General features: G+C 40.6%; 1 protein-coding gene across 3 annotated transcripts in view; it reads right to left on the bottom strand.

Moving 5' to 3' along the window:
- COL4A2 (collagen type IV alpha 2 chain) overlaps positions 1 to 17,137 on the bottom strand; it is a 141,465-nt gene that overhangs the window by 33,287 nt on the left and 91,041 nt on the right. For all 3 annotated transcript variants that reach the window (XM_030962981.1, XM_030962973.1, XM_030962985.1), the window contains exons 7-22: positions 15,298 to 15,414; positions 14,494 to 14,565; positions 12,922 to 12,957; positions 12,764 to 12,826; positions 10,550 to 10,585; positions 9,877 to 9,918; positions 9,283 to 9,357; positions 8,120 to 8,164; positions 6,860 to 6,922; positions 6,057 to 6,101; positions 3,999 to 4,052; positions 3,662 to 3,728; positions 2,039 to 2,140; positions 1,481 to 1,636; positions 782 to 874; positions 314 to 480 (exon numbers count right to left, since the gene is read on the bottom strand). In XM_030962981.1, the coding sequence (XP_030818841.1) occupies positions 314 to 480; positions 782 to 874; positions 1,481 to 1,636; positions 2,039 to 2,140; positions 3,662 to 3,728; positions 3,999 to 4,052; positions 6,057 to 6,101; positions 6,860 to 6,922; positions 8,120 to 8,164; positions 9,283 to 9,357; positions 9,877 to 9,918; positions 10,550 to 10,585; positions 12,764 to 12,826; positions 12,922 to 12,957; positions 14,494 to 14,565; positions 15,298 to 15,414 (1,233 nt within the window). The remainder of the gene's footprint in view (positions 1 to 313; positions 481 to 781; positions 875 to 1,480; positions 1,637 to 2,038; positions 2,141 to 3,661; positions 3,729 to 3,998; positions 4,053 to 6,056; positions 6,102 to 6,859; positions 6,923 to 8,119; positions 8,165 to 9,282; positions 9,358 to 9,876; positions 9,919 to 10,549; positions 10,586 to 12,763; positions 12,827 to 12,921; positions 12,958 to 14,493; positions 14,566 to 15,297; positions 15,415 to 17,137) is intronic.

The following is a 17,137-nucleotide window of genomic DNA, read 5'->3' as shown; positions in this document are numbered from 1 at the left end:
TTCAGATAGAGGGAGGACTTTGGGTTATGGGGAAACCTTTCACTCTCCTCAAAATTTGCACTTCCATTCTAGAAATTTTTGGCCTTCTGTAAGGAAGGAAGGAAGGAAGGAAGGAAGGAAGGAAGGAAGGAAGGAAGGAAGGAAGGAAGGAAGGAAGGAAGGAAGGAAAGGAGGGAGGGAGGGAGGGAAAATAATACTTTTCATCATTTTTCCATGGAGAATAGCTTGAGGTTTTGGACTTTTTTCATTTAAAACTGGCATATGAAACTAAGGCATATAAAACTAAGCAATAAAAAACCCCCAACAATCTCACTTTTTCTCCAGGGAAGCCAGGAAGACCATGTTGTCCTTGATCACCAGGTTCTCCTTTCCTTCCAGGCTGGCCAGGGGTTCCTGGAAAGCCAGGAGGGCCACGGGGGCCAGTAGAGCCCCTTCTGAGTTCCTCACCCAAAAGGCATCTAGTGCAATCCCCTTCTTCACCTAAGGAAATAATTGGAATGAGAAGAAAGAAAGGTGTATCAACAACAAATAGATGTGCAGCTGTATCCATCTTATATACAGACCTGAGAGTATTTGAATAGTTTCTCAAATACGTGAGAAAATGACTTCTTTTTTTTTTTTCTGACAAGAATCCAACACCACATTTCTTTGTCATGTTAGCCCAGATCAAATTCATCAGTCCTCATGCACGTCATAGTTCAATAAACCCAGACTGAACACACTGGGGCTTTACATAATGCATAACAGCAGATCATCTATTGAGTTATCTGTTACAACCTACCTTTAGGTCCTTTTCGTCCTCTTGGCCCAGGGAAACCTTGCATACCAAATCTACCTGGTGCTCCCTCTCGTCCTTTTAATCCAAAGAGAGGACCTAGAAGTTTAATTTAATGAAAATATAAATTCATCTACTGTAGATTTACTCTTTTTCTCTTTCATTCCTATTTCTTTGAGCTGCAACACATTTTCCCCTGTTTCCCTAATGTCACTTCCTGTCTAACCCAGCCTGCTATGATGTACTCCCTTCTCTCTTCCCCTCTCCATCTTCTGACAGCTTCTCACACTCATTCTCAGTAACTTCCATCTGTTGTGGCAGACAATCCTCACCATTATTTGCTCTCTCTAACACTGAATTCCTCCTCTCAGCCTACCCTACTCTGCATTAGCACAAATAACCTGCTCTGGATCACCTCCTGCACATCCTTTTCTCCAGTCTTTCAAATGTTGCCAGGATGGCCTAAAAATCACACAAACCTTTTCTTCACTGATGAGTGTACACGACTTCTCTGTGTGTCCTCCCCACCTCTCATTTAATTTTCATTTCATTTCATTTCATTTCATTTCATTTCATTTCATTTCATTTCATTTCATTTCATTTCATCTCATTCTGCCAATGTCTCACTTTGCCCTGCCAGCAGCTGTCTTTGAAATAATCAAAGATGTTGCTGAGAGCTCTCATCATCTCTGTTTTTGCACTTACCAGGGGCTCCAACAGGACCAGGTGGACCACGAATTCCAGGTGAGCCATCCTTGCCTGGAAGCCCAGGCGGTCCCGCAAAATAAGCAGGAGATCCAATTTCACCCTTTTCACCTTTTGGTCCCATTTCTCCAGGCAAGCCTGGCTTATCCCCATCCGCTGAAACAGAGCCAGGGAAGAAGTTCAGAGCAATTTCTTAACAGTGCTGCCCAAAGAGCTGTGATGTAACAGAAGAGAAAGTTCATAGAATTGCATCTAACATGCAAGGAAAAATGGACATGCTTAGCATGGAGCAAAAATGGTAACTGCACTTTTCACCTGAGCAAATCAATAGCAGCTACAGAAACAAGGCTCTGTCATCATCTCTATTTCAGTAGTTTTGCAAGAGTCCCACTGGTCCAAAGGAAAACGCTCCTCCCATTCTTTGCCCCCCCAGTTATTATATACTACTCTGCACTGTGTATCACATGATCACCACAAAGATTTTCCCCACTGTGACCCTGTATCAGTCAAACTCCCTATAAAGTTAAGCTGTTAGAACATGTATTGCTGGGGCATTACCATCAGAAAATCCAGGAAGACCAGGCAATCCACGATCTCCCTCGTCTCCTCTGTCTCCTGGGAGTCCAGAAACACCTGGGAAGCCTGGATCACCTCTTGCACCTGAAAGACATCCCCAATTCCACAAAATGTGTTAGTGTGATGCTGCTCTTTGTAAAAAAGCAAATATTAGACTCTTCAAGTGCTTTGGAATAGTAGAGATTACAACAGTTTCTAATGTAGCTTTAGACTGACAGGAGTGGTGTGGAGCCAACAAGCCCAGGAAGCAGGATAGTATCTTTCACCTTTTACTAATATGCAGCTAGAGCTACATTGCTCCTGGGAAGCACAGAAGAGCAGCTCTCTGAGGAGAGTCCCTCTTTTTCCTAAAGGAAGTTTCTGCTGTAACAGATGTGTGATATGTGAGCTTTCCTTTGCTTCCCACTACCAAAAGCATCTGGGCTCAGCCCAGCTACTGCCTGCAGAAAGTATCATGCTTTTGTCAAAGATCAGTGATAGCAGAGGACATGTGGTGTCTTCAGCCCTCTGCCTGCTTCTTTCTCTCTCTACACAGTCCCTCCTGCTTCTAAAAGTTTGGCATATCTGGGGTATCTGGAGTGATCTGACCAGTGTTTTGGGCCTCTTGCCCCCTTTCTCTGGGAGGAAGGGAGCCATTCACTGCTAGTCTTTCTGGCTTTCAACAAGACTAGTAAACTCTGTGGTATGAGGACAAAGGCCAAGGCAATGGCATGTGATCACTCTTGCTGTTTGCTGGCACCTTCCCTTGAATAGTTTTGGCCTTGGCAAACTGCTATCACCTTTTATGTGTTTCTAGTCTGGCCATGCAGAGCCACCACAGCTCTGCAGAACAGCTGACACTGGGTGCTGCAAGCTTAGTGAAAAGATCGCAATGGAAATGTCTCAATTTTAAAAAGGAAAAAAATACTCTCATATTTCTCAAGGCTTTTTAAATGTGTGTTTCTTTCTTTCTTTTTGGGCTTTCTTTCTTTCTTTCTTTCTTTTTCTTTCTTTTCTTTCTTTCTTTCTTTCTTTTCTTTTCTTTCTTTCTTTTCTTTCTTTCTTTCTCTTTCTTTCTTTCCTTTCTTTCTTTCTTTCTTTCTTTCTTTCTTTCCTTTCTTTCTTTCTTTCTTTCTTTCCTTTCTTTCTTCTTTCTTTCTTTCTTTCTTTTTTTCTTTCTTTCTCTCTTTCTCTCTGTCTTTTCTATTACATCCTCCTCCTTCTCTTTCTCTTTCTTTTTTTTTTTTTTTTCATGATAAGAATGCTCTCTGCTGTGCTGCCACTACTGTGCTTTATCCAAACTCTGAAACAGGACACAGAAGACAGACTCCCATTCTTCCTTTTGCTGGACAACAAAGTCACACGCTTTTTTGCTTGCTTCTTCTCTGTGGATACAGGCATGCATGGAAGCCTTTTGTATAGCAATCCAGCTCAGCAGGAGAGACAAAGAAACCACCTGCCTGCAGAAAGGTGATTAGGGCACTCTCTTGGAAGGCAATTACAGCTTCTGGAACACTTCAGCAAACACATTTTTTTAGGAGTTGAATTCTCAGAATGTCATGCTTTTGATCTATGCAGAAGGCAGTAAAACAGCTGAGATAAACAATGAGAGCAAAGAAGATGTACCTTTCCTGGGGATGCGGGAAGGAAAATAGGAATCTGGCCCTGGAGGACCCATCTCGCCAGGCTCCCCCTGTCAACAGAAGTTGAAGTATCACACCCAAGCACATTGTTATAGACAATTTATTTTAGAATGAAATAGTATCCCCATAAAACACAAACCCCAAACTCCCAAACGCACTAACACAGCATTAAGAAACTTCAAAGATATCAAATTAACAAACCACATAACCGGTTCTACAATGGCAACAGACACAATTGCTACTACATGATGACAGAAAAGGAAAGAAAGCAAAATATCAATCTGGCTTCTTGCTTCCAGCAAATGAAAGTAAAGCAGTACCTTGCTTCCTCTGGGACCATGGCCACCGGGTGGACCATCATATCCTGGAATACCCTGTAATACACATAGAAACAATTGACATTGCCTTTATCAGAGAAAGACTAAAATTATTTGGTCTGTAGCAATTCCTGTAACACCAATAAGGTTCTTTGTGGTTTGCTGTGCCACCTCTTGGACCAAGCCTATCTCTTGCCAAAAGCCAGAGGGACCTGCTGTGCTGCAGGCTCTGTCACCCGGCAGCAGTGCGGATGGAAGGAGCACCTACACTCACACCATTCCATGGATGCTGCAGGTGCAGGAGGAGAAAAGGGATCCCCTCCATGCCAGCTGACCCTGAGACACATGGGCTAGGCAGCCAGACCACAGCAGTCTGCTGCAAGAAAACTAAACAAGTCAGAACCATTACAAGTAGACATATTTTAAGTGGAATGGGAACAGTGAGCAGTGAAATAGCACTGAAGTACACAGGTGCTTTTTGCTCTTTTCCAAGTGGCTGGAGACTGTTTGGCTGAAGAAGGGCTGAATGAGAAGAACTCAGAAGCAGACAGATTTCAGAGATGCTGATCATCTCTTCTGTGGGTTTTACTCAGCTCTTCAACAACTTTTGTTCTCTACGGAAAATGTTTATATGTACTCTGGAAAGAGACTGGTGTTAAAAAGGTGTGCTTTTAGTAGAAAACAGTGGCCAGATCAACAACTGATGTCAATTAACACAGTAGTTCAGTATAATTCACACTTAGATTATTAGCCAGTTTTTAATAATCTCAGTATCTCTCAAGTTTTACAGTGGGTACAACTCTTACCCAGAACTTCAGGGTTAATAACCAGCTCTGTAAGTCACTCTTGAAGTACTTTTGAAGCACTAAAAGTACCACAGCTCTCAATCAGATGCCGCAAACCCGTTTCAGAGGCTTTTCCATAATGGCAAGTGTGCATCTCATCATTGGAAAAAGAACCTCTTGATTATCAGGTGTAAAATCTCCTTACACTAGGTGGAGCTGGTGGTCTAAAAGCAAAGCCAGCAGCTTCCTGCTCAACTGCAACTTCATCTGTGTGCTAGCAGGACCTAATCATCCTTCTTTCTTTCTCAAGAATAAAATCACCCAAAAATCAACAAAAAGGAGGTTGTGAATAGCACATAGAGTAGGGTGTCCCCTCTCACACACATATTATACAATGATAGTCCATCTAAACCAATGCCTCTTCTGCTACAATTATTGCCAAGATTCATCCTCAAAAAGGATCAGCCACTGCTCACATCTGACTGCAGCATGAACCCATGATAAGGTCAACCAGTGGGCTTTAATGGGTTTTGCATCAGCCTCTCCACGTATGTATTACTAATAGCAATTCCCTTCCACACCACCAGGACTGAATAGCTGTTGCAAATGTTATTTTTCAGATTTCGTGTACTTTCATGTCCCATGTGTTTCATGTTATTATTGTTATGCCTTGGTGGTAGGACAAATCTTTAAACAACTAAAGATGGCAAAGCATGGAAAAATCGTGCATCCCACAGCTATTTACCTCATGGAAGTGATTTCTAATGCTGACTGAAGAAGCCTTTTTCTGAGACCAAACAGAAAGTCTCTGTCTGACAGAATGCTATTTTAAATATTTGGGTGTGTTTCCATGGGGACAGAGATTAAACTGGTATATTTATCAGTTTCCATCTCCTCTCTCTTTGTGATATCCAAGATAACCATACGTCTCAAACACATCTGCAGAAAGCTATTCAAAAAAAGCTTCTGCTTGTAGCAAGAAAATGACAGAAATCATAATCACAGTAATTAGAACAATGAAAGTGATACTTCCCTGTAATGGTCTCAAAAGATGCTCATGGTTTAAGCAAAACTGGACTTTAATCATAGGGCAATTTTTTTGCCTCACTGATGAGAAAAATAACTGACCCAAAATTAGAATGATGGATGAACCCAGATGATATTTGTTAGACTACAGCTAGTGTAATTGCAGGCAGAATTTGTCCTCTACAGTTTACTTTTCAGACAGATTGTCTTCATATGTGTTAGAAACAACAGTCTTGTATGAAATACTCACCCTTTCTCCACTGAGTCCTGGAAAACCAGTGATGCCAGGTAGTCCCTATGAAGGTACAATAAAATTAACAAAATAAAATGACATTCTAACATCCTCATGACAAAGAACCATTATTATTTCTTAGATAAAATAAATCTAACAGCTTGAAACTCTAAGAGTTACACTTCAGATATGTTTTCAATTAAGAAAACAGTACAAGTCAGTGCAAACAGTACAAGTCTGAAATCTAATCTGGTATTATATTTTTCTCTCTCTTAATCAACACATTGTAAATTGACCATAAAATTATAAAGATGACTGAGATTTTTAAAAAAATGTATTCTCAGTACTGTTCTCACTCCATTGATGCACTTCAGAAACACTGCTCCAAAACAAGCAGTCAGAGATGCTACAAGGAAGCATTTACATTGACTTTTGCTTGAGTCCACAAGTAAGTGGAGTCAGACTCATGTTGTTAACCATGGTCTGCAGACAGCTCAGATGGGAACAGGGAAGGACAGTCTACGCTGAGGACCAGGACAGCAGCTCAGGTTAGTGAGCTTCAGGTGAGAGATGCACAAGGCTTCCCAGGGATGGCACAGGAGTACCTTGCCATTCACCTGTGAGTCCTGTGGGGGCCTCCTCCCACCACCATTTCAAAATGGCCTTTCCCGCTTCAGGCAGTTCTGAGCTGGCCAAACCTATTGATCGGAAGAACTGTAACTTCTGTGACTTTTTCATCTGTGTTTGGTTCCAGAAGGCATACTCTCAGCTCAGATCCACCCACTCAGCTGAGTGAATTCCACCTTTAATGAGTGACTCACCCTCTGTCCTGGGTAGCCCATTACCCCTTCTTCACCTTTTTCGAGAGGAAAGAGAAGAACACCCTAGGAAAGATTGCAAGTCAGCTCAACGTAGTTCTTCATTATGTACAAAAAAATCGCAACAATGTCTATCGAAGCTAAACAGGAAGAAAGCATCATTGTAACCCAAGGATAATCTAATAACAGATGCATGTGAAAGAACTGCTGTCCTTATAATTAAGTGTAACATGCTTGTTTCGTTACAATAGCAGGAGCAGGCCATTAGAGAGAGGACAGTGTCTCCCTCCTATCATCTCCTTTATTTCTTCTGCGTCTGCAGCTCTGAAGAAGAGCCAAAGTAATTATACAGCTAAACAACCAATTAAGCAACGCAGCTTATGCCCAAACTGTAGCTTCAGAGAGCTATTTGGCAAACACAGGCACGCTGCTATCCATCCTACTATACAAAACAAAAGAAGGGGAGAAGCACATATCCCCTTTTGCCACATCAGCATATAATTACAGTTTTTCTAATGAGCAAAAAAAATTTCCTACATGTGTAGAATATGATCAGCAGCTGTACAACAGGCTAGCAACCACACATGGAGGGCATCAGGGCTCACAATGTGACCTTCTCCCATAACCTTGTGGAGCTGCTGACCAGACCATCTGAGAAAATAAAGCTCTGCAAAATGCTCAGCGAGGCATCCCTGCTTAGTAAAGATTCTGTTTTAAACCCCTCTGGGAAGTCAAAAGGAACCACTCAATGGCAAAGCGATTTAGTCAGTCTAGAGCTTGTCTGTGAGTTATAACTAAACCATGTTCAGTCAAGCTGGGTTGACAGCTTTACACAAAACAACATATGGGATTACTGCCCACTTACTCAACAGATTTAAAAAACCATGAGACAAAAAGTTTGTATGTGTTGGACAGTAGGCTAGAAAGGATTAAAAATACAATATGTTCTTATTAAATGAAATACAGTGAGATTTTAAAACATAGATCAGAAGAATAAGTAAAGAGATTTATTAATAATTAGAACTAAAATTAAAAATATGTGAGGGAAAGTCTTATTTCAGTAAACCAGTAAGAGAACAACTGATTGTACTGTGGAGTTATTACACATCAAGTTGCTCTATTTTTCTGAAGCATCAGAACTGGTGTCTCTGCTTGTAACACATCTATATTGCTCCATATCTATATTGCATCACGTCACTGAAGACCACACAAGAATTAACTCCAATATTATTATTTGACTTTGTTCTTCTCCACATCACTTACTGGAAGTCCAGCTTCTCCTCTTGGTCCAGGGTCTCCTCTTTCACCCTAACAATAAGGAAAAAGTATTCAGATAGGTTTGGCATTCCCACTCACATTTCAATAACTTTTATACAACACAAAATGACTGATCAAGAGAAAAAACACTACTTTTGTGCTGTTCTTTATTCATACACTTCTTGTATGAAATCAATGCTTTCATGATAAGTTTTTGAAGTTGCTTTTTAAAGAAATACTTGATAATTTTTCTGAAAAGGTCTCTAGGAATGTGAATGTCCAGCTCTTTCCAGGCTTGTTCATGAGATGTCTGGGTGGTGAGTGCCAAAGGAATGCCTATGAATAAATGCACACTCTCTCATTTTTACCTACTGATTATCTACGAATTATTTGATCAAGAGCTCCAGTTAGGGTAAAACAAATCATAGCCTAAATTCCACTCTCTATATTGATGACATCTTCATTGAATATAACAGCTCTTCAGGTAAGTAGCTCAATGTAGGTATCTGCTTAGTCATGAAAATCACAGCATGTATGTTATTTAGGGTAGACTGCAGAGTATTAAACATGTTTTTAGATCTTCCAGTATCATAGCAATTTACTGCAGAAGTCATATGAGCCACGTAAACTTTCTAACTTCAAATATGGGACAAAAAATAACTGGTCTGGAGTTTGGTGTCTGATACAGAATACACACATACAGGGTATGACTACCTCTGCCCCCAGCAAGGAGCAGCAAATGAGAATAAACTGTATCTTCCATGTGGGGATTTCTCCAATACGTAAGAATAAGCCTTAACTCTAAGTATATAAATATCTGCATCACATAGATAAGTTATCAAAACAAACACAGTAATGGTTTCTCAGCAGGCATTTCTGCTTGTAAAATGAGATGTGAGTGATGGTCAGTAGCTGCACGCTTAAACGAATAGAACAAGTTTGCCAAAGACACCTCTAAACTTGAGAAATACTTTCTGAATTACTTTAGCCACCACAGTTTCAATAAATTTGTTATGATCCAAGTTTGTGAAAGTAGCAGATTTCTCTTTTAGTGTATTGAAGTCTTTTAAGTTCTCTATGTTACAGCACGTTTGTACAATATTTTAGTTCTGGTAGCGCAGAGCCCTTAGTTCCTTTTTTTTATTTCAGAAAAATGCCCTCTTAGTTACCTTGTGCTTGTCAGGGGGGACACCTGTCAATTCTCTTGTAGGAAGCCCAGGTGGACCTGGAGGACCTGGAGGGCCCTGCAGGGAAAACACAAAGGAACATTTACCAACAGCTCTAATTCCTGGCCAAGTTGATCAGCAGAGGCTCTAGGACACTGTAAAGGAGCAGCACAGATTTGCCCCTGCTGGGAATGTGGTTCTAAACCATATACAAGCACACCAGATAAATTTGGGGCAAGATAAATTAATTTTGTGCTGGGTTAACATATAGCAGTACTTGCTCTTGCCCTGTGTGTTTTCACAACAGCAAAGATTATTGCATTACATAAAGTGGCCTGGCTTTATAAATTTCAGAAGTGTTACCTCTGTGTCAGTGTAAATGAGAGCACAGAGAGACCTAGACACATAGGGGTTAGTTTAGCTATGATGTCCCTTATAGAGATTATAATTACTTTCAGACCTATACTTCATTTTTCTCTTATAATTATATAATGCAATTGCAAATGAAGAGAATATTTAAAGTATGTTAATTTATAAATAGCAGAAAACATCCACCTGTCCTTTAGTAGTGATATTAATTCATTAGTTTTCCTTTACCTGTTCACCTTTTTCTCCATAGAAGCCAAGTCCCCTGTTGCCCTGCAAAAACAATAGGTCAATGTTTACCAAGTGTACAGCTCTAATCTAATACACAATTCAAATTTAAACGTGCTTAAGGGCCTTTTCAAGCTTACAAATCTGTATGACACCACTAAAGAATGCAGTAAAACAATAGCCTAGGCTTACCTTGAAGTATTTTTATATATTTAGAAGTAATTTTACAGACCCAAACTTTTATAAAGACAACTGTTCAAAATACCAGTTCTTTGAGTCATCCACTGAGTAATGTCATGAAAAGATCAAGCATTTCTTCTGCAAGATTTTTAACAGCCTTGAATGCTAAATAAAAACACCTAAATAGGCTGAAACAATGAAGTTATATATTTTTCCCATGGAGATAAAATTGAGTATTGTGAAGACTGCAAGGATTCTCTGCTCATGGAAAGCTACTGTGACTACAGCAGCAAATTAAATCTGGCTCTAATCTTTTCAGGGTAGGTGATCCCAGTGTAAGATTAACTTCTTATGGTATGGCAGCCAACACAGAAAGTCTTGCGCTACACAGTCTTTCGTGCAGCCCATGGTTCTTTCTTTTATTGCCTTCAAGTAGATCTTGGATAAACCTCAGCAACACAAAATCAACATCAACAACTCTGACCCAAAGACTTACTTGTGGTCCTGGGGGCCCTGGGGGTCCTGGTGGTCCCTGGGGAAGCACAAGAGGGGAGAGCAAGTTACTTGTTGCTTTCTAATCAATGCTTGCAGGAGGTTAGCTACCCTCTGCCTGAAACCTAAGTACATATTTAGCAGGGAGTGTATTCCTCAGCATCCCATGTGCCATTGTTACTATATTAGCTGTATTTACTGTTCTAAAAACACCTTCCAAAGTCACATTGTAATCCTTTTGGGCACACCGACAGTTACCCAGCCTAGATCTAATGAAAACCATTTTTCCAAGTAATAAGAACTTGTGCTTTTGGATCCTGATTAAGCAACATTTTAGGCTCATACCTAAAGCTAAGCACATCTTTAAGTGCTTCACTGGGCTGCAGTTTTGGTACTGTATTGGTCTGTAAGGGGGCTGAACAACCACTGGCATCTCAGATTACCTATTGGGATTGTACAGGATGAAATCAAAGGAAGATGGTGGAAAGTGAAACTAAAGCAGGAAATACATCTGACAGAGGCTTACAAGAGGCAGGAAAGCCATTAACTGAAGAGACAACCTCCCTTGCTTCAGTCAGCTATGGTAGTTAACAGGCTCTAAAGGGCTTTACACACTAAAAACTGTCAAAGGAGGGAAATCTGGGGTGAGTAAGAACCATGAACTGCAGTGAATGAGTGACACAGAAAGGAGAGAAGGTTGCAGATGGAACTGTCCACCTACTGAGCCCTGAAAGGGGATGTTAGCTGCATAAAGCAAAATCATGTCTAACCTGCAAGGAAAAGATAGTAAAATCCAGGTGAGACCTGAACTTTTTAGGCACCTCTGCCTTGCTATATACCTTTGTTTTGTTCTGAAAAAAACATGCTTTTGAATCACTTTTGGTGACTCGAGCAATTTGTGAACTACTGCCTAACTTACTATGCAGAAGCACTGCACAGGGTATCCCCTAGCCTGGGGAGCCTGCAGGGACCTGGGGGAGCCAGGCCTGCCTTCCTGCACTACCCAGATCTTAGAGAAGAGCAGTGATGCAAACTCACACCTGTGAAGTGCTCCTGGGTCTCTCTCACAGGACAGTCAGAGCTTTGGCAGCAGTAAATAAAGCTGGATGTATTTTGCTCAAAAGAGATGTTGCCCATATGGTAACCAGAAGGATGTGACTGTGGGAGCTCCCCAAGACAGGGGCTCAGAAAATGAATGGTTCATAGCACTCCTAACACCCCAGAAAGAGCACTGGGAATATGAGTCACTGCAGGCTGGGCTCCTGTGTGAAGCTCATGAACCTCTCTGGGTTTGCTCTAAAGAAAGAGTAAGTAAAGGACTGATTTTCTTTCAGGAGGACCAGTGAGAAAGAAAAAGTACAGTTTACAGGTGCACCTTTTCCAGGTGATAAAACAGGCCAGGCCAGTGCAGAAAATTAACTTTGAAAGGCTTAGAATACTGTGGATTTTTTGTTTTCTTTTGTTTGGTTTAGTTTGGGTTTTTTGGGGCTGGTGGGGAGGGGGGTGAAAACGGCCCGAAAAAAATAACAGCCATGGAGGCTGTGAATGAGAAGCCCCAAATTAATTTTTCCCCCTCAGATCAGGGATGTAAAGCAGGTCCAAAGTAAATTTTGACAAAACAACGAAAAAAGCAAATGCTACAAAGTTGTGTTACAGGCAAATCAAAGAAGCTTAAAGAAAATGAGATCTACTGAATTTGAATACATGCTTCTTACCCATGAAACTATTAACCATGGAAATAAGAAATGTAGAAATTCTATCTGGAGAGAACATAGTCTTCTCAAAGAACTATAGTGCAACAGTTGTCAACATCAGCGCTGTAAATGATGATTTTGGAAAAAAAACATCACAGAAAAATAGTTTAAAATTGACGTCTAAATACCATTCAATCTCCTGTGGGAAGCATAGAGAGCTAATATACATATCCTTTGTGAGCAGAAAAGGTAACATATTCAAGTCATTCTGATAACTCAGTGTAGGAAGATGTTCTAAGGAGGTAAAAAAATACAATATGAATCAAAAGCTTCTGACAGCACCCCTATAGCTCTTCATGCAACATTCATCCCCCAGTGTCTCACTGTGCTTTTTAAAAGGTCTAACATCCATTGACACCTTCCTGCTATTTCTAACCTAGGTTACAATCCAACATAATGGAACTTGATGAGATAATTCTTCTGTTTGGTTAATTTTCTAGAGAACATAATTTTAATATACTTACTGGTCGCCCTCGCTGTCCTCTTGGACCAATAGGTCCTTGAATACCCAGCGTACCCGGAGGTCCCTTTAAATAAAAAAATCCACCAACTATCAATAAATGTTGTTCTGATATCAGTTACTGTTGACACTTTATCACATCCACTGTCTAATGCTACTTACTGGAAAACCAATGATGCCTGAATCCCCAGGATCTCCCTAAAAAAAACCAAAACAAAAACAAAGAAGTAAAAAATCTAATAAATTCTATCTAAAAGATTGAATAAAATATTTTTATCCATTATTTAATTTTTTCTCATTTAAATAACTAATTATAGCATGCAATACTACTCAAACCCTTCCATACAGATGCATTCCATAGAGATGTTGAGATAACTGAATGTGGGCCACACAGACTTCATACTCTATAGATAACTGCATGCAATAAAGTAGCAGGGTACAAAGTTGGCTAATGAAGTTAGGGATCCAAATTACAAGGCTGAACTATACAACAGACCACACTGAATTTTTTTGTTGAAAAATCCTATCTCACCAGTGGCTTAATTAGGGCTATAGCCTTAGCTGAAATGTCCAAGCTCATTTTTGTGAGTTGCATGGGAATTACTGAATCATTTTGATTCTCTTCTGAGTCACTAAAAGCATTTGGAACATACTGTTTTCAGTGACCACATATTTTAACTTCAGTACATGCTGAAATGTTTTTGGAAATTAGATCCAAAAATGTTCTAGCCCAAAGACCTTTCAACACACATAAATAATGTGTTATTCAGGCCAAACACCTTCAATCATTTTGAGTAGCATCTTAACTACCTAGTTAATTTGGGTTTAGTTAACAGGATAATTTGTGGAACCAAATACTTTCTGAAATGAATACAGGTGTCAGTATCCATCCTTGGCCACAATATAGTTGAGCATTTCTTAAACATTACTTAATCACTTCTGATTACTAACAGTGCAGATCTGAAGATTTTCTAAAAGGAGAAGAAGTTTCCATAAAAATACAGGCAACTTACAAATATGTCAAGAGAAATACCTATTTTGGCACTTACTGCTGGCACAAAATACACACAAAGAATGTCAGCAGATCCCTTCTGTGCTGAGTATAGCCCAGTTGCAGCTTTTCAATCAGCCACGATTTATACTCTACATATGTAATCCCTTATCTCCTTCTTATACCTTCAAATTATGCAAGGTTTTATATATATATATGAGAAAAAGCTGCAAGTGATTACCAAACAAGCTTTAAGGATTAGACACAGTAAAAGCAGCCATTGGAATACTTGGGGTTTACTAAATAACTAAATAAAATATTGAAGGATATTTTACCCTAAGACAATCAAACACTTGCATGACAATTTTACAGGAAAGGTGCTAATAGTAACAAGAATCATTCAATGGACAAACCAATGGCAAAGGAAGGGTTTTGTCATGCATGATACAAAGGTAGTCATTGAATAAAGAGGGAAATACTTGACCTACATGATCTACAGTGCCTTTGCAATCCACCTATAGGCTGACACTCCTTGGAAATAACAGAGTTCAGATTTTTTCCCTTGGATATCATATAAACCTCACTGCAACCAGAGAAAGCAGAAGCTGCCTTTCAAAGCCTACACAAAATCAAAGTGGGCCTCTTGGGATGTGCCCATCAGAGTATAAGAAAAAATTTACTCTCCATCATGTGTCTGAAAAACTGCACTGGGCAAGAGTAACTGGGGGGAGTTCTGGACGTACCCTGTGTCGGCTGATGATCTCCGGCGCTACTATGTACGGCTCCCCCTTCTGGCCCTTGGGCCCCTGGACTCCCTGGACGTGACCAAAAAAACCAAAACACAATGTGAGCTCTCACACCATCTCTGCTAACATGTAAACAGATAAGAGTGAAATGAAAAATATTTGTTGGTGTTTTTGTAAGTGTACATAAGCATACTGCAGTTTAGAGGTAGAGACTATGCCTAGCTTTGGAAATTTATGATTTAGGAAAATAAAGTGTAAACCCTCACAGTATGTAAAAGAATGTATTTCTAAATTTTGGGGAGAACCCCCCCATTACCAGGGAGTGGTATTATGGGGTAGCATGTCCTAGCTAGAACTGATGCTGCACTTCCCAGGGCTGACGTGCCCATGTAAATCCAGGAGCCCCACTGCTCACGTCAGCATGATCCTGTGCATCTCACCATGAAAAGCCAATACTGTGGCCATGGGGCAGGAAAGAAAAGGATACTTTCATCAGCAATTTTGAGTTTAATATAATTTTATTGCTGTTGATTACAGCTGTACAGGTTTTCCTTCAGTAATCTCTCTGCAAGACCTGTGTGACAGGTATAGCTCTGAGCAGACCCTGTGGCCCTGGCTGCAATGCAATGACTGAACACTGTGCAGTGTGTCCATGCTGAGTCTGCACCAATGCTCTGCTGGGCCAAAAAGCCCCACATTCCCTTTGTTAAGAGATGTCCAATTAACCCAACCCATGTGTGAATGAAACTCATTCCAGCAATGCTCTTAGCTTCAGGTACTCACTTACTGCCAGCTACTTACAATGCTACCAGGGAAACCAGAGAATCCAGGAGTTCCCGCGTCACCAGGGTCACCTGCTGTCCCATTACAGCCATCATGACCTGGTTTGCCCCTTGGTCCTGGCTGGCCTGGATGACCCTGTTGAGGAAAAAAAAAAAAGTGTTTATCTATCCATCTGTTTCTAGTTTTCCTTTTCCTGTAGTCACGAAGTATTTAGACATTCTCACATTAAGCCCAAGGCTTGGATCCATGGGAAACTAGGATTTTCAAAGACAGAAACAGACAGTGCCTTTTTTAATATAGCTGCAGCTTGAACCAGATGCCCCAGACAGCATGAAAAAAACGAGTAGTGAAGGACCTCTCAGAAAGGGTAAGAAAGCTATGTTCAATGCAGGCTCTGTTATGCAGAGAATTAAGCCAGATGAGGCTGCTGTGCAGGGATCCACCAAGAACTGGGATTGGTAAGCATTTCAGTACTTCACACTGGAAGAGTGTGAAGAAATGTTCCTCACTTAGTTTGAACAACTTCCAAGCCAGGAAAAAACTCAAAGATGCTGTTGGAACTAGACTGAGTGTCATGATGAGGCCGTGAATATGGAAGAAAACAGCAGGGCTCAAAGGTAGCAAGCTGGGGGCACTCCAAGACCTTGACACAGAGCCTCTGAAAAGTTACTCCTGTCTCAAATAGTATTTTCATTGCTGTTCCTACATTAACCTTAACTGCTGTTGCTTCTGGTTTGCACTGAGGCTGATGAGAAGCAAATCTTCCTGTGAGCAGCTCTTTGTTCCAGCAGGCTCAGTCAAAAAAACCCAGAAAGTAACATAAAACATTTTTCATTTCTCCTTTATCTATAGCAAGAGTTTTCTCTTTGCTTTTGCTCCATTGCTTAGAAAAAATAGAAGAATATCCATGTCCTTACTGAGCTCCACCAAATACTGCACTCCTCATCCCAGAAGAGACTCCGTCTTGGCACCATTCTCTCTTGGCTCCCAGACCTACATCTTAACACTGTGCCATGGTGGTTTGTTCAGGTGTCTATCTACCTGCCTTCCCATGGTCAGTGAAAAAACTAGCTGGAAAATATAAGGGTGCCTGAAGGGCAGGGCAGCTTGAAGAGAGTACACAAAGAAAATACAGGTTCAAGTTCTGTCTGAAGGTATTTATCCCTCACAATGCAATGTGAAGAGGTCAGGGAGGCAGGGCTGAAAAAGAAAACATGCCCAGGTAAGAGAAGCAGCTATAGCAACACTGAGCTTCACAGGGGAGCAATTTACTCTGCTTCCCAGGATGTGTCAGTGCTTAGAAAAAAACTCAGCACGATGCAGTGAGATGAAGAAGATCCTTGGCTCAGGAGTGTTAATAGAAATGGCAAATATGGTCTTATTTTTTTTCCTTAAAGAGTAAGAAAGAGGGACACAAGGAAGATTGTAAGAGAGAAATCCCTGAAATTTGATAGGAAGCTCTTCTGGAAACAAAAGAGGGTGAAAGTAGAGTGGATGTGGATGCGTGGGCTGCAAAGTGGGGCCCCGGTGTCAGGGAGCACTACAAAGGAAACCCAAGCCTGGGAACTCTGTCCAGGGATTCCAGTGACTCAGATTTCTTTGTTATTTTATGACACAAGATGTAAAGAAGTGTAGGCTGGGAAAATACTGTGCTGTGAACTTTACCCGGTTTTCCTCTTCGGGTGTTTCAGTTTCACAGACCTGGTCCATTTGTTCAAAGTTTTACACTGTTTAGCGCTCAGAAAGATTTTTAAGACAATCTCAAGCATGTCATATGAGCCATAAAGCAAGTTAACCATAGTTAGTATTCTTAATATCACTGGTTGTTATACCAGCTTTGCAAATCAGAAATAATTAC

Source organism: Camarhynchus parvulus, chromosome 1, assembly GCF_901933205.1.
Source record: "Camarhynchus parvulus chromosome 1, STF_HiC, whole genome shotgun sequence".
NCBI classification, from domain to species: Eukaryota; Metazoa; Chordata; class Aves; order Passeriformes; family Thraupidae; genus Camarhynchus; species Camarhynchus parvulus.
Note: the sequence above shows the minus strand (reverse complement) of the source record. Positions and strands in the feature narration are given on the sequence as shown.